The sequence below is a fragment of the Babylonia areolata genome, chromosome 15 (genome assembly GCF_041734735.1).
Source record: "Babylonia areolata isolate BAREFJ2019XMU chromosome 15, ASM4173473v1, whole genome shotgun sequence".
Taxonomy (NCBI): Eukaryota; Metazoa; Mollusca; class Gastropoda; order Neogastropoda; family Buccinidae; genus Babylonia; species Babylonia areolata.
Window position 1 is genome coordinate 5731507 of NC_134890.1, and position 23123 is coordinate 5754629.

Consider the following 23123-nt stretch of genomic DNA (forward strand, 5'->3'; position numbering starts at 1 on the left):
TACCATGGTCTGTTGAATTAGCCAAAGTTTTATGTGTGTCAACCGATTAAATGCAATTGTATTCATCAGTGATATATTGCCCGGGTATCAATCTAAATGTGCTGGAAAAATTATCCGCAGATTTCGCAGATCAGTATATCATGCAGTAAATTTGTGTGTGTGTGTGTGTGTGTGTGTGTGTGTGTGTGTGTGTGTGTGTGTGTGTGTGTGTTTGTGTATGGTTTAATCAGTATTTTATTTGGAACATGTCACAACACAGGTATCGATGAACAGGACAACAAGAAAATCTTATATAAAGTCCTGTCCTGTCGCATGTACATACTGAATATGTGACGGATGTCATCATAACTAGAAGATGTGAACATACATGAGTTTTGAACAAAACTAAGCTGAGATGTAAATAAAGTGAAGAAAATGTGTGTGTATAACTCTGCAGTCCGCTCACGCGCAACACAAGGTTAGCTTTTCGAAAGATTTCCGACTCTGATAGCCTCAACCAATCACGAATGGCCACCAGATGGCGCTGTCTGTCGAAGAAGGCCGACATGATGTTGTTTGCGATGGCTCGTTCGAAGGATCCCGCCGCCATGATGAATTGTGTTTGTCCCGGCTATATCGTCATGTCTATTAAGGAAATTGTGTCGTTTCTTATTTGTTTTATCGCTAGAAATGGAACAGCATAATACATAAATGACTAACATATTGTTCCAATGTGTCGAATTGTGCAGATGTGAGCTTAGAGTGCCTTTCTGAGTTAAAACCAGTGAGCAAAATGGAGAAGTTGCTTGCAAGGACGTGGCCGCTGTCTGGTCACGTGGTACACGATACAATTTGCGTTGTTGTTCGACTCGTGAATTGGAATCCTTTTTGTGACCAATAGTGCCTTTAGTAGAATCCATTACAAACAATGTGAAATGGCAGTTTTGCATGCGTTCATCCAGTTGGATGTGTACGATTCTGTGCATGTGAATTTCATACAGAGAACAATAATGACAAGTAGATAAGTCACGTGCTCCATTGGGTTACGGGAGACTTGTCGATAAATTGCAGCATGTAACCAGTCATAAAATGAGACATATATACCAGGAGAGTTTTGTTTCTCGTCAACAAAGACGTCCTTTATTTTATTGCAAATGAATTGGATGCAGGTGGAATAAGTTGTGTTTCGTTTTCGTCTGAGTGGCTGCCACTGGGGCAATGTTGCATGGCCGCAATGGCTCCCGCGTTGACTGAGGCGGCAACACAAGCAAAGATCAAACTTCCCGAAACGAGCACTAATACAGCTGCGGCATCGGGCTCGGTCAGCCGACGCAATCTCAGCAAAAAAACCCAAAAAGAACTGCATGCTGGAATACCTCGGACAAAATTGTCCAAAAGTGTGCAGTCGCATGGGACCGCAGTGCCATCGCGGGGTGTGTACTTGAACGGAGATTCTCAGAGCAACGAGGGCAAACAGTCGTCAGCGTTATTGACAGAACCAACACGGTTCAAATCGGCTTATTCACAAGACAGCACGGATCCGACAACAGACAGACAAAATTCATTCCAGGACGAATTTTTAAAAACGATCAAACATTTATACAGTGTGAGATTCAGCAAGACAACACAAATAATGAATCAGCCATCGGCGAGGCCTGACAACGAGGAAGAAAAGTGTCACGATCAAAATGCTAAAAATGGGTCACACGTACCAGCGCCGAGTGACGTCGGTAAGACTGTGGTGGGAAATTCAAGAGGTGAAACACGAGTGCCTCGCCAGCGACCAGCAAGCGGCCCATTGCTGTCCCAGGAAAGGTTAGGCACTGTCAACATGTGTTTGAAGCAGGGTATGGGGAGAAGAGTGGAGTCTCCAGATCCTAATGCAAATAGGTGCACTGAATTGCCTCAAAGGACAAATGAGGGCAGCAAATGCACATCTAGATCAGGACACTGTCCTGCTTTTATTTCATCATCATCAGAATCCATGAGTGAAGGAGAGAAGTTTGATGAAAATGTGCTAAAAGCACAAAGTGAAGTGAGCAAGAAGCAAGCACAATTGGAGAGGCGGATTGAATTTTTAATGCGACGAGTACGTCGCTTGCAGGCAAAACAAGTTGAGGTACATGCTCGACGACAACTTGATAATTATGTTGCCTATCAGCATCAGAATTTACAGACTGTTGCCACAACAATCATCCCAACACAAGTGAATGAAAACAGTTGTGATCTTAAAAAAGAACTGTTAAGTGATGGTGTAAAAAATTTGTCAACAGCTGCACTAGTCACCTTAGTCCAGAAAATGCAAGCATCTAACTCATTTCAGCAGCAGCCACAATCTGTCCAACAGGAAGTGACCACTAGTGTTTTGAAAATGTCAGATGATGTTCGCAGTGAGTCATTCTCAACAGCAGAAAAACTGTCCATGAATCTGAGCTTCATGCAGGCTGCATTGGATTCAGATGGAACTGAGAGCAGTTCTGGTGGGGAAAGTGGGGATGATGATGGTCCAGAGGGTGTGCACTTTCCTGTGCCATCCACACCATTGTGAGTTTGCTTGTTTCCCTTCTTGTTGGACACAGTTTGAGAGTGATTCTGTTGAAACTTGAATTTTGCATGGAAAGCAAGGAATATCTGTACTGTTTTAGTTCAGAAATTGTATGTTTTGGTTGTGTGTAACTGCGTATTTGATGCAGTTTATTGGACTGTCAAAAAAAAAATCAAAAAAAATCAGTAGATTAATTTACTTTTTTATTATACTTCCAGTTCCACACATTTGTGAACAAAGTACGTAACATCAACATGTAATTACCCAGTCTCATCTCAGATGCCTGTTATTCAGTGTGTTTGTGTGTGTCTAAGGTCAACCTTCAATACCAACATCAGCATTTTCTCAGCATATTAAATTTGAAATTATAACTAATATAAGATTAGAAACCAAACTTGGTAGTAAGTAACTGGACAAGTTAGGATGGCTGTATGAATAATGCCTCTTAAGTCATTCTCTTTGTGATGATATGAAAACCAGAAAGGTCAAGGTCATAGAGCACACAGACAAAATCCTTAATAAAGCTTATGTCTTAATTCTTTTTACTAAGATGATAAAGTTATTTTGATTCTGATTCCATTCAGTTTTCATCAAAGTCAAGAGTATAGCTCTGGTGACAACATGATCCCTATTGAAATGCAATTAAGTTTCGCTCTGTCCATGGCGACAACATGATATCTATTGAAATTCAAAGCTACAACAAGTCAAGGCATATGATGACAGGAATTTTAAGCTTGTATAGTTGTAGTTGTCAAATAGTCTAGGAAAGACCTGGTCTTGTGTCCAGTCAGCTGTTAAACTTGGTTCAGTGATTGGTCATTGTGCATACAAAAACCAAAGTATTGAGATCATGAGTCAAGAGTTCATTACAACTTCGCATGAAAACTTGGTATTTAAGTATTGTATTTACTAATTTAGTTAGTGTTTGGGTTTTCATTTCTTTTATTTTAAAGTTTTTTCATCAAAACTTGCACTTGTAAAAGTATAGTACTAGTACAGTAGTAGTGTTAAGGTTTCATTCCTTTAATTTTTTTAAATTATTATTATCAAACCTGGTATATTAATTGGTAATGGCTGAAACAAACCCTTTCAAAAGATTAGAGGACAGGTTAGGTCACAAGTGTGACTTAGTCTTAAAGAATTGTGCTATTTTAAAAATTTGCAAGGTGATGTCTTACAATTTTTACAATGTCATTTTTTCTGTTCCATTATTCTTGTGTACCAGAGTAAAATGGCATCAGTCTGTGATGGTTCTATTAATGTATTATTAAAACAAAAACTGTCAGTATTATTATTATTAATTCCATTTATGGATTGGCTTAGGATGATTTTCAGCTCTCACAACTCTACTGTTCCTTCAGACTTTCCAACTCTTGCCTTTAGTTTGAAAAACTGCATTGAGGATGTGGATGAGTGAAAACAATTTGGAGATGAATGAGGATAAAACTGAGTTGATTGCCATTGGCACAAAATCAAATATTAACCAGGTCACCCTGTATATATATATATATCCATCTCTGGCTGTGACATACCATTCTCCCAGTCAGTTACTTTGAGTGTGTAGGTGTATGGGGTGGAGGGGAGTATTGATGGGGAGGCAGGGAGTGGGGAATGAAATGTAAAGGGCTTTGAGCAGTACTGCTGGAGAAATGCGCTATATATCTGTCCATTATTATTATTATTATTATTACTAGCTCTTAAACTATCGAGTATTAGTATTGAGACAAAATTTGCTCCTTTCTCTCCACTGATGCTGCTAACAAACTTGCTATTTGAAGTATTTCTTTCATTTTTTGTAGATTAGATTACTTTTACTTTCTTAGTCTTGGCTGGTGTCCCTGATAATAATATTAACTTAAAGTTCAATGCATTCAGAATCATCAGCCCAACTAGTACTCTGTAAAAGTCCAGGTATGACTATGAGATTGTTGTATCACTGCTTAGAACATTTGACTGGTTTCATGTGAAGGTTAGAATTTGTATATAGAAAATCGCTTGTCTCTATAATAATAATATGCCATCATGTCTGTAAGATCATCTCCATCTTTACCATCCTAGGTCACTATGCTCTTTTGACTTCTTTCTGCCGACAGTTCCTCAGTTCTCCCTCCCTTGAGACCATTGGTAGAAATTCATTCTCTGTCTTTGGCCCCACTATCTGGAACTCAATACTTCTGTTGCATCAAAAAAGGTCATTGTTTCTTAACTCTTAAAAAGAATTTGAAAATGTACCTTTTTAAACTTTACCTCTCCTGATGTGTGCATACTATTTTATGTATAATTTTCAAGTGAAATTTTATTATTCATGGACTTCCAATCCATTCATTTAAATTTAATTTTAATGGTTATTGCTTCCTTATTACCTTGGACAAGTTTTAATCTGACAAACTGGCAGATTTCAATGTTCGCCATTTCTGTATTCATACCAAATAAATTCATGAGTTACTTCAGATCTTAAAAAGCTTTTCATAGCTAGATTAATACTGAGTATGTTGGATACTGGGGGGGTGACTAACTCTGTACTTGCTTTACCGCATTTCTTTTGTACTGAAAACCTGTCTATAGAATAATTGACACTGCCAGAACTGCCTAGGCACAGATGGATTAAAAACCACTTTGTCAGTCAATCACTTTTGTGTGCTTCACAGCTTGGTAGATTATTGAACACATATATATATATTCAAAATGGATACATTTTAGTAATTTTACATAGTGCAGACTAGTATTGATTGTATTACAAGAATACAACAATAAAGTATTTTATAAACAAATTCTGATATATTAGTAATAAACAATGTATCCAGGTTAATAAATTTGTCATCAGATTTCTGTTTGGATTTAATGTGAATGGTTACAAGTATACTTTGTGTCAACAGAGTGAGGCGTGCAGAATGGAAATGGTCGGCTGAGAGGGCTGCTGTTGCATCTCGATGGACGTGGTTACAGGCCCAAGTATCTGATCTCGAGTACCGTATACGTCAACAGTCTGAAATTTACAAGCAAGCTCGGTTGTCCAAAGGTCCAGTTCTTCTTGGGGAGCCTCCTCCGCCACAAGACTTTCTGCGTTCTTCATCACATCCTGCAGCCAGTGTCTGTTGTCAAGCTAGGACAGGCAATCCTCCTTCCACAGCCACTGTGACTGGTTCAGAGATTTCTCCATTGCCTGTGTCAGCTCTTCTCTCAAACGTTGACAAGCAGGCAAGCCGTTTGACTCAGTCCCTTGGCAATTGTTTGTCACCTGCCAACACTAGTCCCGCCTCATCTGTGAGCAGTTCTCATCCCAAGTCTAGTGTTTCCTCCCCTGCCGCCGCCCTGAATGGTCTCATTGACTCTCCGTTAAGTGCTGCCAGTGTAGATGTGGAAGGAGGCAGCCCCCCCAGTCTTTCAGCAGATCCCCACCTTGCAGTTGACCCCGTGGATCTCAGTCCTGTGTTGGACCCTTCCTGTCGGGCAGCCCGCTGCCTGCCTCTCAAGCACCCGCTGCGCAAACGCAAGTTGTTGAGGACTAGTGGTCTGCACCTGAAGTCTGTCAAAGCGGCCAGACTGTCTTCAGTGAGTTGTCACTGTCATACGTCGGTAACACCGTGTGTGTTGTGCAGTGGACGGGTGAACATCATGCAGACAGTTGATGCCAGCAGCATGTCCTACTCAGAGCGTGTAGCTCTTCTTGACCACTCCTATCACCAAGTTCTTTCATTTCAGGAAGGTGAGCTTTAGTTAGGCCATTGTGTGTGTGTATATTTTATGATTTTGATTTCATGAAGTAGACCTGTTTGGAAAGAAATTGGTTATCATATCAGCTCGGCATTCAGTATGATTGATAGGATTAGTCATGCGGCAGTAGATAAGTGTGCTTGTGGTCAGTGGCAAAAAAGTGTGTCAGACTAATAGCTTCCAGTGGGAGGTAGCTTGCTTGTTTGTATTACACTGCACCCAGTGTTCATTAGCTTTACTGTCGTCTACCTTGTAAGCACCCAGAATCTTGTCAACACCCACTTCCCAGATTTGGATAAAAACTGGATAGGTTATTTAGATACATGTTAATGCCCACCCCACATTTTGGGGGGCGGGGGGAAAGAAGAAAATTGTTACGAACTAAAGATGATTCAGTTTGCTATGTTTCTGATTGTGTTGCTTTTGAAAGCAGTACATATTTACTATTTAGATCAAGAAAAAAATAATAGAATATGTGCATGAGATGATGGTGTGTCACTGAAAAACCAAGTGATGCGGTGGTCAAATGGTTAGAGCGCTGCATTCTCAACCAAGTTTCCTGAGTTTGACCCCTGGTTTTGGCGCACCTGATGGTTAAGGGTGGAGATTTTTCCGACCTCTCAAGTCAGCATATAAATTAAGTGCAGTCTGCTTGTACCTGAACCCCTCTCCTGTGTTTTCATATGCAAAACATCAAATATGTATGTTAAAGATCCTGTAATTGTTCGGTGGGTTATGGAAACAAATAGATAACCAGTATGTACACCCCTGAAAACAGAATGACTGCCTACATGGCAGGGTAAAAATGGTCATACATGTAAATGCCCACTCGTACACATATAGTTAACATGGGAGTTGCAGCCCATGAACATAGAAGAATAAACCAAGTGAGAGAATCATACTCCATGATGCAGTGTCTTGTTCCAGTTACTGTTTTGTTCTCACTTATTTCCAACTTTTGGGTGAAATTTGTGCCAAGTGGGGGTGGGCACTTATGTATGATAGTTAATTGTGTCTATGATCATTGGAACAGCAGTGGAGGCAACTTCTGTTCTGACTGTGTGGGCTAGAATTCGATGATAGTGGATAGTGTCTTGCCTACTCTCAGCCAGGAGGGCTTCAGCCCAGTTTAGGACAGTCAGTTTTGGGAATGGCCTCCCAAAGCCAGCTATCCCCCCAAGGTTGCAGCACTGAGAACCAGTGCAGTCTTGAACCCTAGTTTGTGAGTCGTAATCCTTCACAAAAGACTAAGGCATTTGTTTATAAATGAATTCCCACCACAGTGGAGAAACCATTGATTATACAGCTTTCACTTTGCTGTTGGTCCTATGGTTAGCAGATGTCAATCTGTCTAAGCTGAGCAAACCGGGACATTATAAGATACAGTTTATTTGATAGTAAATATAATGAATTTATAATTAATGTAGAGCTCTAGTAGATGAAAAATAGTAGTTTATTTGATATAATGAATTTATAATTAATGTAGGTAGTAGGTGAAAAGTAGTAGGTCATATGTTGTGAATTAGTGACCTGGAATTAAACTTTCATTTATACAAAGAACAGACTTGTCCCAATAAAATGAAAGGAAAAAAGTGCTCTGTGACCTGTATGCAATTGAAGTGAAATCAAAAGATAGACCATTCTCTGATCAGTCATCAGCTTCTTGCAGAACTTTGCACCCCTGAATAGGCTTGCTGTCTGTCTTGCCACCTCAAAATCAATTCAAGATAGTGCATGTAGATTTATATTGCTTGTGAACAGTGTTTCTGGGGATAGTTGAAAATTGCAATATTGATTATCTTGGCAGCTTGCCTTGTCTGGATGATGAGTGGTAGAATGACTCAGGCTGAAACGAAGACTGAAGATCTCCATTGTCTTCGATCTAAAATGCCCTTAGACATGTGATTGAGTATAGTACTTAATTTTACTGCACAATGTGAGAAAGTGATTGGCACTGAATTTGTGAGAAAGTGATTGGCATTGAATTTATAGAATCATAAATTATAATCACATCAAGCTGAATTTATGCCCTTAGACATTTGATTGACATTGGGTATAGTTTTTTAGTTCTTAATTTTACTGCACAATGTGAGAAAATCATTGGCATTGAATTTATAGAATTATAAATTATGATCACATCAAGCTGAAATCAGGCACTCTGACTAGTTCTCATCTGACCAGTCCTAAAATCATTCTCGGATTTGAGGCAAATTTGGAACTGCTTTGCTGGTCAAGGAGAATTTCAGAAGTCCGATTATTGACAGTTTTGAAGCAGTAACATCTCATCTCCACAGCGCTTGGTGGTGTTAACGGTCGAGGAGTTTAAAGATCAACCAATGCAACCTGGGGCAATTAGAGATTGAAGCTAGATGAGGTTTTTTGTTGTGCACACTATATGATATGAGATATGTGTTTGGTTCTCCACAGTGTCAACTGCTTGGAGGAGATTGTGGATCCCTAATCACTATAGAACATACTAGTTCTCATCCCTCTTGTTAATTACAGCCCTGATGTTGACCAGCTGTCTTGTCAGGCCATCTCTGGACAGATCTGTTTCAAATAGATTCTATGATATTTGTGGATCAGTGTTCTACACTTTTGTAAGCATATGAATGAAGAATTTAGAATTAGTGCTTGTGAACAGTGCTTTGTTAGGGTACTTTTAGAGCTCTGATCAAAACGAGCAACATTAATTATCTTGGCAGTTGCCTAGTTGTCAGGATGACGAGTGTTGCTAGAATGATTCAGGCCAAAACAAAGGCTGAAGATCTCCATTGCCTTCAGTCGAAAATGTCCTGGGACATCTGATTCTTTGCTTCCTAGTCCTTATCTTGTTCTTACTGTATTTAATACTAGAAAATTATATAAGAAACAGTTTGTGCATTTAATTTATGAAATTCTAAATCAAGATCACTCTTAGCTGAAATGTGCTGTTACCAGTGGTCTTAATCTAATTTCTTCTCACTTATCTCAGTCTGGAGGCAAAATTGCAATTGATTTGCTGCTTTTATTAATGAACTGTTTGGAGATGTGCCAGTGCTTAAGTTCTAGCACCCTGTCAGCGCAGAATGACATGCTGTTCAAAGCTTGAGCTTTGGTGAAACTTCGATTTTAGAGATTTTAGAGTGACAATTTTCCTGCATACATATTTTCCCCCTTACACAATATAATGTGTATACCACTTTTTCAATGTTGTTTTGACATATATCGAAAGTGACTTTCTCAGCTATTAAAAAAAAAAAAAAAAAAAAAAAAAAAGGCAGCATACTGGTTTTACATGAGAGGCAATTGAATGATTTGCTACACATCAAGGTTCAGACATAAACCTGACCTAGACACTGGTGAAACTTTTTTTTTCTGATAATGACAACATACAATTTGTACCAGATAATGATTTTGAATGTGACGGTGAATCTCAGGTTTGCTGACTGACAGGTAGACAGACACCCCTATGACAGTGCTCAAGCACAGTACATATTTTTTTCTGTTTTTTCAGCATTGAGTGATACACTAATACTTTGACTTATTTAAAGAAATATAGAAGCATCTAATGAAGAAATGTTATCAAAATTCAAAAGAAGAGATATTTAACTTTCTTATAATACATGATGTGTATGTCTTTGTAATTTTGTGAAAGTGTGTTGAATTTTTCAGATATTGCCAAAGTATCCAGTTATGCAGTTATGGCAAAATGACATCGTCCATTTAGCTGTGTCTCCATAGACTCAGTAGTAGAGTTCAGAAAAATTAATTTTGTGATATCATAAAAAATGTTCGATGACACCTCCATAGACTTTCTTGGAATGCAGCCAATGGTGGTGTTACTGTTAGTAGTTTATGTACAAACTCAAAAGTGTACTTTAAAGAAGTTAAACTGAGTTGTAGTAAGGAACTAGAATGCAGTCTACAAGATACTGTGTTATAGTGTTATAGTTCTAGAATGGAGTCTACTTCAGTACTTGTAAATCTTAACAATGGCTTTTAGGGACATCTATACTAAAAGGTTGGGGGCCATGGGGTGAGGTAGGGTTGGGGATTGTTTACTGTATGTTATAAAAAGAAAAGAAAAGAAAATGATAGTTCCATTGCCATCCTTATTTATCAATACTTTTTATTTCTAATGTAGTATTCTTTATTTCTTTCTTATGCATGTTTGGTGCATATGTGGGTGAATGTGTGTCTCCATGTTTTACATTTATTTGCTTATTTATCATCATTGTTGTCTTTTTTATTTATTTATTTATTTACTCTTATTATTACTACTTTTTATATTATATTTATTTATTTATTTATGTACGTTTATAGTTGACTTCATCAAGTTTTTGCGCCTTATACATATTATTTCACCCCTTATTTTTATATATTTTTTTTTTCTCAAGGCCTGACTGAGCGCGTTGGGTTACGCTGTTGGTCAGGCATCTGCTTGGCAGATGTGGTGTAGCGTATATGGATTTGTCCGAACGCAGTGACACCTCCTTGAGCTACTGAAACTGAAACTGTTATGGGTTGGTTTTACTCAGTTTAGACTGGCTGCCATAGTAATGGTGTAAGGGTTAGTTGCCACACTGCCAAAAGTCACTCCAGACTACCTGTTTTCAGAACAGAATGGTCCTCATCCCTCATGATCAGTTATTCTACTGATCACAGCCCTGTCGTCTATCTCTCTGCTGTCTGTTTATGTGTTTAATATGATATGTGGGTCCATAATATAAGACAACTCTTGCATGGGTTCGATCCCGTTTGAATGCCCTTTTCTTTTCTTTTTTTCTCCAAAGCTTATTAAAGTTATTTTATATAAATACATTTTAATTTGTTTAAATCTTGTTTAATATAGAACACTTTTTAACAAATTCTTAATCTCTCTCTCTCTTTTTTTTCTCCTCATGACACTTTTACTGGATAAAGCATGAAGCACAAATGAGTCATGAGGGCTTTGCCTCTTGTTTTTACATGGTATGGTTTCAGAGACAACATGGTTTTGCTTTGTATGATACTGTTACATCTAACACATGTCAGCATGATCATCATTATATAGCCGTTTTTACATGTCACTTTTAACATTGAGATCTGACACACTGACTATGGAGCTGATTCAGAATCTACATTTCTTTTCCTTCACAAAAATGTTTACTTTCTTTCTGTTTCTCCCATAGCTTTTGTGCCATATTTAAAAAAAAAAAAAAAAAAAAAAAAAAAAAAAAATTACCCTGATTCTCAAAATTCCCTGGCAAAGGGAGAGCACTTTTTTTTAATACTTTTTTTGGTTTTATTTTTTTATTTTTTAAGATAAAAAATTATCTGCCATTCATCTGGTTAATTATGTGAGTACAGGTATTCAGAAATTAAGACAACTGTTGATGGCAGATTCCTTAGGTCCCATTGAGAAGGTGGTCCTTGATGACAAGCCCTCTTGTGGCTGTGCAGGCTGATTATTGGAGTGACAGACCCGGCACATACAGGGCAAAGCAGTCCATGTGTTAGTGGGCTATGGGCAGCTGATACTTTCCTTTGCCTGTGCTTTTCCTCCTCAGCTATCCTTGCAGTTTCAAGCACCGTGTTATGAAGTTGATCTCCAGCTGTCTGTTTCTAGCAATGTTTTCCCAGCCCATTTCTTGGAATAGTTGTTGCTTCAGCTGATCTTCGTAGTGTTGTTAGTGCAACTCCTCTTGCACTTGCCCCGGCAAAGCTTACTATAGTAAACTGCTTTGTGCATTCATGAGTCCTCCATGCGTGATTCCCACCCATCACAGTTGTCTGGTTAGTAGTATAGCCTCAATGCTGGTGGTTTGGGCTTGCTATAGGACTGTGATGTTTGTCACATAGTCTTGCCACTTGATGCCCAAGATGGTATGAAGGCATTGTTGGTGGAAGTGTTTTAGGAGTGTTGCGTTTGTTTTTGGTACAAAACTTGAGCTTCTGACTGTAGAGGAGAGTAGTGAGAACTACAGCTATGTAAACAAGGATTTTTGTTAACAAGTGCAGTGGAGTGGTTGTTACAGATGTACTTCTGCAGATGACTGGTGGAGCAACTGGTTTTGGTGAGGTGGTGGTTGACATCCTTGGATGCTGTGGCATCATAGGAGATGACACTCCCTAGGTAAATTTGTGAAATGCTCAACTGTGTTGATCAATGATCCATCAGTGCTGATGTGTGAAGGGCTGGAAGAACTGTGCAGTAGTTTCTGATGTAGGACCTCTGTGATTGTGAGGCCAAAGGCCTTTGCTGTGTCAGCAAAGCAATTGACTGCATGGAGAGATTTTTGCTGTGGGCAAAGAGTGCACAGTCAGACACAACTCTTTCAGTGCCTTAGTGCAGGCCACAAGTCATCACAGATTGAAGATGCTTCCCATCAGTCCAGAACATTAAGTGGATCCCTTCTGAGAGATCCTCTTAGCCTCTCAAAGCATCATGATGAAGAAGATTGCGAAGAGTGTTGGAGCAAGGACACATCTTGCTTGACCCCATTGTCAACCAGGAATGGGTCAGACAGAATGCCACTGTGATTCACATGCCCCAACTGGCCTTCATGGAGCTGCTGCAGTGTGGTAAGGAGCTTTGTTAGCCCACTCTTCACACAATCGTCTAGTCTGTGTCGGCTAACTGTATTCAAGGCCTTGGTCGGATCAATAAATGCTGCATATAGCTCCATGTATTGCTTTCTGTATTTCTCCTGTATCTGTTACAAGACATAGAATGTAGATCATGTCTGTTGTGCCTTCAGGTTGCTCTGAAGCTGTATTGGTTTTCTGGTAGGTTTTCCTCAGCAACTGTTGGGCTGAGTGTCTTGGATGAGTCTGCCACTGTGGAAAGTATAGATCTCCTCTGCTGTGGACAGCAGTGTGAGCCCTCTGTAATTTGAGCTGTCTTATTTCTCTCCTTTGTTTTTGTACAGATAGACCGTTATAGCATTGCAGAGATCTTGTGGAACAACTTCCTGCTCCCAGCATGCTGTGAAGAGGCCTGTGAGCTTCTCAAGAAAAGGTTACCTCTTTGCTTATACACCTCTGCTGGTATACTGTTAACTCCAGTAGCCTTGTGGCAAAAGCTGCTTTCATTTCTTCCTGAGTGGGGTGATTATCAAGTTCCATCCTCACTGGTTGCCAGGGAATCTTCCCAGTTACCTCTTCTTGCATCTGGTGTTTGTCCCCAAAGAGGTTCCTACAGTGCTCTGTCCAGCACAGTGAAAAGGCTGGTGCCATTGTATGATTGCAGAGGTGCCTGCACTTGATGGGTTCAGCAGTTTACTGCGTGCAGCACCTCACAGAATGCACAGGTGTTACCAATGTCTGCATTTCTCTCAGCTTGTGCTGCACAGTGCTGGATGCATTCTTGTAGGCAGCTTTAGCTACCTGATCGCCTGGCATTGCAAGGGTTCTTTCATAGCAGGAGCGTTTCTTCTGGAGAAGATCCTGAATCTCAGTATCATATAAAGTTCTACAAGCTTACCAAAGAATGAAAGATTTTTAGAAAATTAAGTAGTGCAGTTGAGTCATAGACTGATTTGGAATGGGAGTAATGTGCCTGCACAAGAATTCAGATGTTTGTGAACTAGAGATTCTAGATCATCGGAACTGGCAGAAGCATCACTACAACTGTAAGAGAGAATTTTCATTATGAAGGGATATTCAGCTGACTGGATCTATTTGTGATACATGTTCACAGAGGAAAAGGCAGGAGAAGAGTTTTGTGGAAAAAAAAAAAGGTTCCTGAGGCTTCAGAATGTGGCATGACCTCTTGTACTACAATACAATGGACTCAGCACCTGTGTCAGTCCATGGCACTTGCTTTGGAAAACCCCCCAGTGATATTATATATATCCACATGTGTGCCTTTTACGTTTTTGGGTTAGCAAGTTAAGGTCAGAAGGTAACCTGCCTTTGTGTTTTTATCCTTGACAGTCTGCCTCCCTTCACCAACTGAGGGTTTGTGCTGAGTCACAGCACTCAGAAACTTTCAGTGCAATCCAGGGCAGGTGTTCTAGGCTATGGTCACCAGTTAAACCTGTGGGACAAAATGGAAACCCAATCTTTCAGTGGGAATATTCTTTACTTGCAAGATTTCACATTGCTCCTGTGGCATGTCCTCCGTCTGACTTCCAGAGTTCAGACTGTTTCAGAGTGTCTGCTCTCTGAGAGCTTAGCACCATGGAGGTTTCCACTGATGTGGCAACAGCCTTTCCTAATCCCCACAGTGAGATGCCAGTGATGGATCAGGTGATTCAGATACTGAGCAAGGTTTACTGCTTTGTCCATTTGCCACAATTTCACAATGTGACAACACATGGGAATTGAACTCGCCTCACTGTCTTGTGATTTTCATCAGAATGCACAGTCTGCAGGCATGTATGCCCCAGAGTGATGTGGACCTTGGTGCATTCAAAAGTATTGGTATGTGGTATGATCAGTAGATGGTCAGCTGGATGATACGGTTAACAAGGAAATATGTTTGTGATAGACTGATACACATAGCAGATGAAGACTGTTTATATCTTCCCAGCTTAGAATATTCATTTTAAGGATTTCCCCCAACCCTCACCCCCCCCCCCCTTCCCCCCAATGCAAAAAGGTTGTTTGTCAGTCAGTATAACACAATCCAGCACATAATTAGAAACAATATTTGACATTCCATGAAATCAACTTCACCAGTAATGACAACAAATAAGGACTATTGTGCAGGTTATGATAATTTTAATGTGAATGCTCATTTTGCTGAAATACAGATCACTAAGTTGTTTGTGTGCATGTCGCAGAAGTGCCTCTCTCTGTCCGCTTTGAGGGATTGTTACGGTCCGGGGATTGGCAGAACAAGACATCTGTGCGTCGTCCTCGGGCCGAATCAGACCAGAGGTACAGTATTTCTTTCTTTGTTCCTTTGTTTGGTTGGCATTGGTCTTTTTCACATTTAGGACTTGAGATTGAAGATAGTTCACATAATTTTAAAGATTTTGAAAATGATGGGTCATTCTTCAGTGCTTGTCACACAGAGTTGGAACTGGAGGCAAAACTTATGTCCATGATGTGTATGGATAATGTGGGGAATTGCACGTAAAAAACGCATGTGACACTGTGATTTAGAGGACTTTGTACTGGACATAGAAATATGACAAAAGCGATTCAATTTCCTTGGAAGACTTCCAATACACTTTACAAATAAAATATATCAGTGCATTGTTATGCACACATTTTTGATATGTATAGGAATTAAATGTGATGTGTCACAAGCCTTACAACTACTAAAGTTTTTTTCATTATTTAAATTTAAAAACAGAACTTTCTTGAAATGAAATAATGCTACCTCATGCTTCTCTTGAATCAAAGAAACATTGTGATTATCAACATACACTGTGACTGATATTCTCAGTGTTATTGGGCTTATGATGTAACACATTAAAAAAAAAAATGAAATATGATTTTAACACTGAACAAGTTGTATGTGTTCAAATCTTTGTTCTTCTCTTTTCAGGCTGTTTTTCACATGTTCAAAATGTCTGGTTTGTTTTTTGTTTTTTCTATGAAAAATTTAGTGGCCCAGAAAAAGCCACTTTATAATTGGAGTCACAAACTGACAAAGTACAAACATTTTCCATAACCTACAGAATGAACAAAACTGCTGAAGTTTATCACTTAAAAATTTTTTTTTTTTAAGTCAGCTAAGCTAATTCAAATGAAAGAAAGGATGCAAATTAGATAACATCTCAACACTGGATGGGCCTCAAAAGTCCTCACATTTTCTGTGGTGTATGCTTGTGATTTACACAATTTATCATCCCTTTGTTGTTCGAAAGACTGGAGGAAAAATCTGGTTTGCTAACATCTCAGATCTATTTTGGGGATATTGATAATTGATGAAGGAATCTGTTAGGCTCATAGATTATTTTGTGGCTCCATTGATTTTGTCAGGTCCATTGCTAGGCTTGCAACAAATGTGACACACAGAGTTCAAACAAATGCCATTCTTTTTTTATGATATGGATAACCTTGCAACCATACCAACTTTCGTTGTTTTGTGGTGGATTTTAAACACAAGACAAATGCAACACCAGCAGTGTCGAAAAACAAGATTCAGTTCATGTGTAGTGTGATAAAGTTAAACAGTGTTTTAAGATGTTGAAGTGAAGTTTCGCTTTTTGCTTGTCTGTTCAAGTTTATAAAGGGAACTTCATTGAAACTTCTAGTGTTTGTTCAGACTATAAAGTGAACTTTCTTGAAAATTTTAGTGTTTTAAATGATGTACAACAGCAGCAGGATTTGTTTTCTTGTTTTCAATCACCAGTTTTGCATATCATTTTGCATTTTTAACACATTTTTACCCCCAATTTTTTTCTAAACAATTGTTCATCATTTACACACTTTTTAAATTAACCTCTACATTTCTTGAATCAGGTCTGGGACATGAGGGTGAAAAAATGGAAGTAATGTAAAAACAACTCAAAACATATTTTGGTGTCATATACTGTACCATGTCAAACTGATGCAAACTAGGCCTATTGGTTTGCTCTGCTTGGCCAAATTTCGCGCGGCTAACAGTGAAAAGACGGGCCCGCCCGCTCTCAGCCAATCAAACGCCTCTAAAAGCTATAAGCGCTGAATCATTCCTTTGGCCAAGGCTCTCCACGCCATCTTGTCAGGTTTACGCTCTGTCTCGACTTACGCTTTTTTCGGCTATTAAGCGTATCCTTTTGGCCTTATTTTGTTGCATGCGGCTTGTGTTTATTGTATTCTTACATTCTGTGTATTCGATTCGACTCGGCACCCTCGATTCGTTCGTTTTTTTCTGCCTCTAAGTCGATCCTGTCTTTCCTTTCTCTGTTGGGGGTCGGATTTTCGCTGGGTGCCTAAGCGCGGGTTCCATGCCTCGTGTGCCATACCACGAAGGCAGGGATCATGATGCTGGGATTGAGACTCGGCAAGAGACTCTCCCAGGCCCGGAGCTCATGATTCCTCCCGATACGGACCGCGGCGATGCATCGTTAGACGCTGATCGCGGAGGTGACTTTCGTACCAGTAAAACGGTCATGAAGGGGACCGGGGGGAAAGAGGTACGAGCGTCGCCTCCCGAGGTGTCCCAGCGTGAGGGAGAAGGGGGAATGGCAAGTTCTCTCCGGACTGTGGGGACTCGCAGCTAGGCGCGGACTCCCAAGGGGAGGCCGCGCCCAGCCATTACCCGGGTCCCCACTCGGAGACGGCCCTCACGGGCCCCATTGTTGTTCCCCCTCCTCCCTTCTCTGTTGACCCCCCTCCCCCACCTCCTTTTGGGGGGGGAGAAAAAGTTGGTTCCGGGGGGGGATCTCTACTTTGCCCACCCCGGGCCAAGCCACCCCAGTCTCCCCACGGGAGGGGATTCGGGGCGCGTGGCAACCTGCTCGGCAGGTCTTCCCGCTATCCGGCCGGTCTCCCCTGCTGGGGGAGGCCCGCGCGTGTCAGGCGGTTCCGGGCAGTCAGCCCGCTCGTCTTCGGGTGGGACTGACACCCAAGTCGGACCTGACCTCCCTCTGACTTGGCCAGGTTGTTCCCTTCATGGAGGTCAACGCGCCAGTGACCCTTGGGGTTCGGGTCACAGTATGGCTGGTGCCCACGGGTGGTTACCCCCATTCTACCCGTACTGGGGCGCACCTAGGGTGCACACTGGGTTGCCGGGAGCACCAAGGGCCAGCCCCTTGTCCGCTCCCCACCGGACCCAACCCAGCACATCTCACAGGGTGACACACACAGCCCCGACAAGTGGAATCGACTTCTTGTCGGTCAGGTCGAGCTCCTCGACCAATATTGCCACTCTGTCCACAAATCGGGCCTCTGTCAACCCACAGGTGACCTCCACGGTCACAACGGCCTCCTTGTCAGGACCGACGGCTGCTCAGGGGCCCTACTCGGCCCGGCGGAGCCTGCGGTTCCCACCTGCCCAGCCCTCGGTCCTACAGTGAGATGAGTGGGTGTTTGTCCCCTCACAGCACTCGTGGGTCCCTCTTGCATCCAGGGACGCCCTCTCTGAAAAGGTGTGGCACCCACCATCCCAAGCATGGTTGGACCTACGGTCCACCCGCTCCCCACCCGCTTCAGGTGTCAAGGACATAACAGTGGCGGCCATGGTCCCGGCTCGGGATCGTCCCAGCTCATCCCGCTGGGCTGACCACAGCTCACAGGACGCCCCAGTGGGTACATCCACTTGGGATGGCACCCAGCAGGGGATGGACTGCGAACAAGAGTGGGAGCCCCTGTCTTCGGATGAGGACGAACAAGCAGATGAGCACTCTTTGCCCACATCCCAGGGGGGACAGATTGAGCCCGCGCCTCCCTAGGGACCAGCCTGAACCAAACTCGGACTTTGCCAAGCTCGAACTGACCCTCCCCAATAGGGTCACGTATGCCGAATCAGTCCCTCAGGCTACTTTGTTACCCTTGACCCTCCTTTCGCCATGTGACTCTAACTCCAGAACCACAAGGCGACTCAGAGTGCCAGAAATGGTGCAGGAATGGCTTAATAAGCCAGCCCGCACTGTCAGGGGTGCTGCTTCCATCCCTCCTCCAGGCAGGGAGTCCCTCTCTGCCCCGGGCGCCTTTTCCCCGGGAAAATTCCTTAAAGATTCCTCCAAGGGAGGGGTGTGGTCCTGGTACACACAGGACCACCCTGCCTACAGCAGAGCAGAGCCCTCCGCACAGGACAGACTACCCTATCCTTTAAAACGTTAGCAGAGTGGGACAAATTGGCCCGCTGCTGCCTCCTCGAGGTTTCCACGGCGTACACCTTCGACTCGTTCCTCCACAGGGCCAAGGAGCTGTGGGAACAGTGTCCGGTTAATCAGGACATGGGGTCTCCTTCCTCTGTCCCGCCTGGCCTCTTCACCGACCAGAGGTTACACGCTTTTGGCAATAGGGTAGCATCTGGTCTCACGGCAGCTGCAGACACAGCTACCAGCCTTCACTTCAGTACTGTGCTAGCGCGGCGTGATGCCATTCTCAGCCTCTCTAACATTCCTGTGGAGCAGAGGGCTGCCCTGCGGTCCATCCCAGCACAGCAGCACTCCCTCTTCGGCCAGTTCCCGCCCCATTTTGTCAGCCACAGGGCAGAGACAAACAGGGAGGTGGCCTCATATTTGGCCCACACCTCCCATGGGCTCCAGGGTTCTATGCCATTGAAGAGACCGGCCACCAGGGCCCCTCCATATACCACGCCGCCTAAGTCAAAGCAGCGTGTGCAGAATCAGTGGCAGAGGAATAAACCACCTTATGTCCGTCCAAGCCGACCGGCCATGCCCAAGGCCAGAAGGCAGCACCCCCAATGACTGGGCCCCGATTCAGCACCACCAGTCGTTCAGCCCCTCCAAGTAGGAAACTTGTCCCGGCATGCACATCAGTGGTGTGCTCTGGGACTCAACGACGGGATTATGTCGGTGCTAGAGTCGGGGTACATGCTGTCTTGGGTGGAGGACCGCCCCCCTCTAAGATCCACTCCTCCTCCTTAGGTGCCCAGCTCGACGGAGCAGGAGAGCGTCCTAGAAAAAGAGATATCGCACCCACTCCTCATGGGGCTATATCTCAACTCTCGGACCCGGGCCTCGGTTTTTACGGCTGGTTGTTGGTGATTCCAAAGGTCTCGGGAGGGTGGACACCAGTTTTGGACTTGTCCCCCCTCAACAAATTCCTCCCCAAAATCAAATTCAAGATGGACACACAGGCACAGATTCGGGAGACCATCCAACAAGGTGATTGGCCTACCTCTATCGATCTGGAAGATGCTTATTTTCATATACTCATCCATTCGGCATCCCATCGGTACCTAAGGTTCGTGTGGAGGGACAAGGGGTTCCAGTTCCCGGCCCTCCCATTTGGTCTGTCCCTTGCCCCTTTCCTGTCTACCAAGGTGGTGCGGGAATTGGTGTCCATCGTCCGCTCGGAATCCATTTGTCTCTGTGTGTACCTGGACGACTGGCTTATCCTGGCCCAGTCGCAGGCCCTGTGCCTGAGTCATACGGCCAGACTTCTAGACCTTTGCTCCCAACTGGGCTTCCTCATGGACCAGCAGATATGCGATCTGTCCCCACGTCAGTCCTTCGACTTCTTAGGGATGAGATTCGACACGCGGTCCATGATAGTCTCTCTGGCGCCAGATCACTGGGACCGTCTGGCAGGCTTCCTCAGCCACTGGCGCCACTCCTCCCAAGATACAGCGCGGACACTTTCTTCCCTCTTGGGCATGGTGGAGTCCACGACACCTCTCATTCCCCTGGACAGGGTTCTCAAGCGCCCTCTCCAGAGGGCACTGAGGTTAAGCCGGTCCCAGAGCACTCAGCCATGGGATACCCAGATATGTCTGGGCGAGTGGTTCCTCGAGGTGACATCAGAGTGGTTAATCACCCCCCTTCGGACACAGGGGGTGCCCATAGCCCCACCTACTCTTCAGGTGGCACTCTTCACAGACGCCTCCTCCCCGGGCTGGGGAGCCCACATGGACTCACTCCATGCAGCAGGGACTTGGTCCCCGGAGGAGCGCCTATGCCACATCAATGTTCTGGAACTGGAGGCAGTTCGCAGGGCTCTCCTGCACTTCATGGGGGAGGCCACTGGCAAGACCATCCGCTTGTTCACGGACAAGACGACGGTCGCATGTTATGTGAACAAATGGGGGGGAGCGCACTCGGCAGACCTCTTCATGTGGACTGAGGCTCTCCTCCGTTGGTGCCACAGCAAGGGCATTGCACTTTCAGCGAGACACTTAGCAGGAAAAACCAACATCTTGGCAGATGCTCTCAGCAGGTCCAAGAGTGTCATACGCACAGAGTGCACCCTGGACAAGGACAGCCTTCAGTGGGTGTGGGAACAGTGGTTTCGGCCGATGGTGGACCTTGTTCAACAAGAGACTTCCCACTTACGTCTCTTCGGTTGCCGACCCAGAAGCGTGGGCAGTGGATGCTCTCTCTCTAGACTGGAGCAGTCTGATTGCCTCTGCGTTTCCTCCCTTTCCAATTCTGTCCAAGGTGATACGGAAAGACAGATTGGACCACCCGCACCTGGTTTCAGGACCTTCAGTCCCTGACACATGTTTCCACCCCTGGAACTTGAAACCAAATCTCATCTGCTGAGGCAGCCTCGCTCGGGCACTCCTCATTTCAATCCTCAACTGCTCCACCAGCACGCTTGGCTGCTGTGCGGTCGGAACTGTCAGCATCACCATTGAAGTCCTCGACCCCTCGGTCGGCCTCTGTGTCGGCTGCGCTGACCCAGGGGTGTGCCTCCTCTGGCCTCCTCTCCATAGTCACCAGAGCAAGGAGGCAGGGAACGGAGACTTTGTATGACTTTCGCTGGAAGAAATGGTTGCGGTGGTGTACAGCTCAGGGCATTACCCCTATGAACCCTACGAGCATGCAGCTGGCCAACTTCCTGGCTCTCTGCTCCTCGGTTCTCATCCTGTCTGCTAGTTCTGTGCGAGGGTACAGGTCTGCCATCTGTACCACAATGCAAACAGCTAGGTGGTCCCGCCTTTGAAGCGGATTTCCTGCTCAGAGAGGTGGCTAGGGGTGCCCCTCTGAAGGAAGCTAGAGACCCCAGAAGAGTGCCCTTCTGGGACTTGTTCCTGGTGCTGGATTTCATTCGAAAACAGCCCTTCCAACCATTGGGGACTATTCCTTTTGACATCCTCACCCTCATGACCACTTTCCTTCTGCGGCTGGCCACAGGCAGTCGTAGAAGTGAGCTGCATGGTCTTAGTGGAATGCCACAAGATCTGGCCTTCCACAGAGATGGTTCCATCACTATTCGTTTCCTTCCAGAGTTTCTGGCTAAGAACCAAGACCCTGAGGTTCCTTCCCCCTCTCTGAGGGTCAGACCTTTGTCTGATATTCTTGCCCAAGATGATGAGGATAGGCACCTCTGCCCTGTTCGGTGTCTCAAATATTATTGGGGATAGGTCTCGCCATAGGCGTTCTTCTCAGAGGCGGCTGCTCATCTCCCTCAATGAGAATTACAAGAAAGACATCGCTGCAGGCACCATTTCCCGCCGGGTTTCCCAAGTCATTCGTAGAGCCTACTCTCATGCACACAGGGATATCAGCTGTCTTCATCCCAGAGCACACGAAGTGCGGGCCATAGCTACTTCGGCTGCTTTCCAGCACTCAGTGCCAACGCAGCATGTCTTGGAGGCAGCCTTCTGGCGGTCTGAGAATCCCTTCATCAACTTCTACCTCAGGAATTTCTGTATGACCAGGGCTGACGGTTCCAAGGGGATTTCCTTTGTCGCGGCTAACACTGCCGTCTCAGTTACAAGGGCTCCCCATACAAACCAGTAGGCGTTGCCCTCCTCCATTTGCTTTAAATTCTGCATCAGTTTGACATGGTACAGTATATGACACCAAAAGGAGGAGTTTGTATTATGCTCCATGTTTGGTGTTACATATACTTAACATGTCAACCTCGAATGCCCGCCCGTCTGTCTCCGCCGTGGTTCTCATGGGGCATTTTTGTTCATGGCCACGGAATGATTCAGCGCTTATAGCTTTTAGAGGCGTTTGATTGGTTGAGAGCGGGCGGGCCCGTCTTTTCACTGTTAGCCGCGCGAAATTTGGCCAAGCAGAGCAAACCAATAGGCCTAGTTTGCATCAGTTTGACATGGTAAGTATATGTAACACCAAACATGGAGTATAATACAAACTCCTCCTTTTTGAAGAGTTTTGATGTTGAAGTAAAACTTATTCATGCTTGGAATATAAGGTCATGTGTAGGTGGAGACCGCAACTCGCGCAACATGTGATTTAAATTTTTTTATACAAAACAAGGAAAAGCTGTAACATGGACATCTCTTGAGTTCATTTATTAAAGGCTTTCTTTCCATGGCAGTGATTAACTTTTGGATATAACTATGTTTATATAATTGAGAGATGTTGTGAGTGTTTGT

At 43.7% G+C, this 23123-nt stretch overlaps 1 protein-coding gene across 1 annotated transcript in view; it reads left to right on the forward strand.

Moving 5' to 3' along the window:
- Nucleotides 1-559: 559 nt before the first annotated feature.
- The window catches only part of LOC143290393 (KAT8 regulatory NSL complex subunit 1-like), a 38756-nt gene continuing 16192 nt past the window's right edge, over nt 560-23123 (forward strand). The window contains exons 1-3 of the mRNA XM_076599791.1: nt 560-2523; nt 5401-6230; nt 14989-15085. Coding sequence (XP_076455906.1) covers nt 1205-2523; nt 5401-6230; nt 14989-15085 — 2246 coding nt within the window. The 5' untranslated portion in view covers nt 560-1204. The remainder of the gene's footprint in view (nt 2524-5400; nt 6231-14988; nt 15086-23123) is intronic.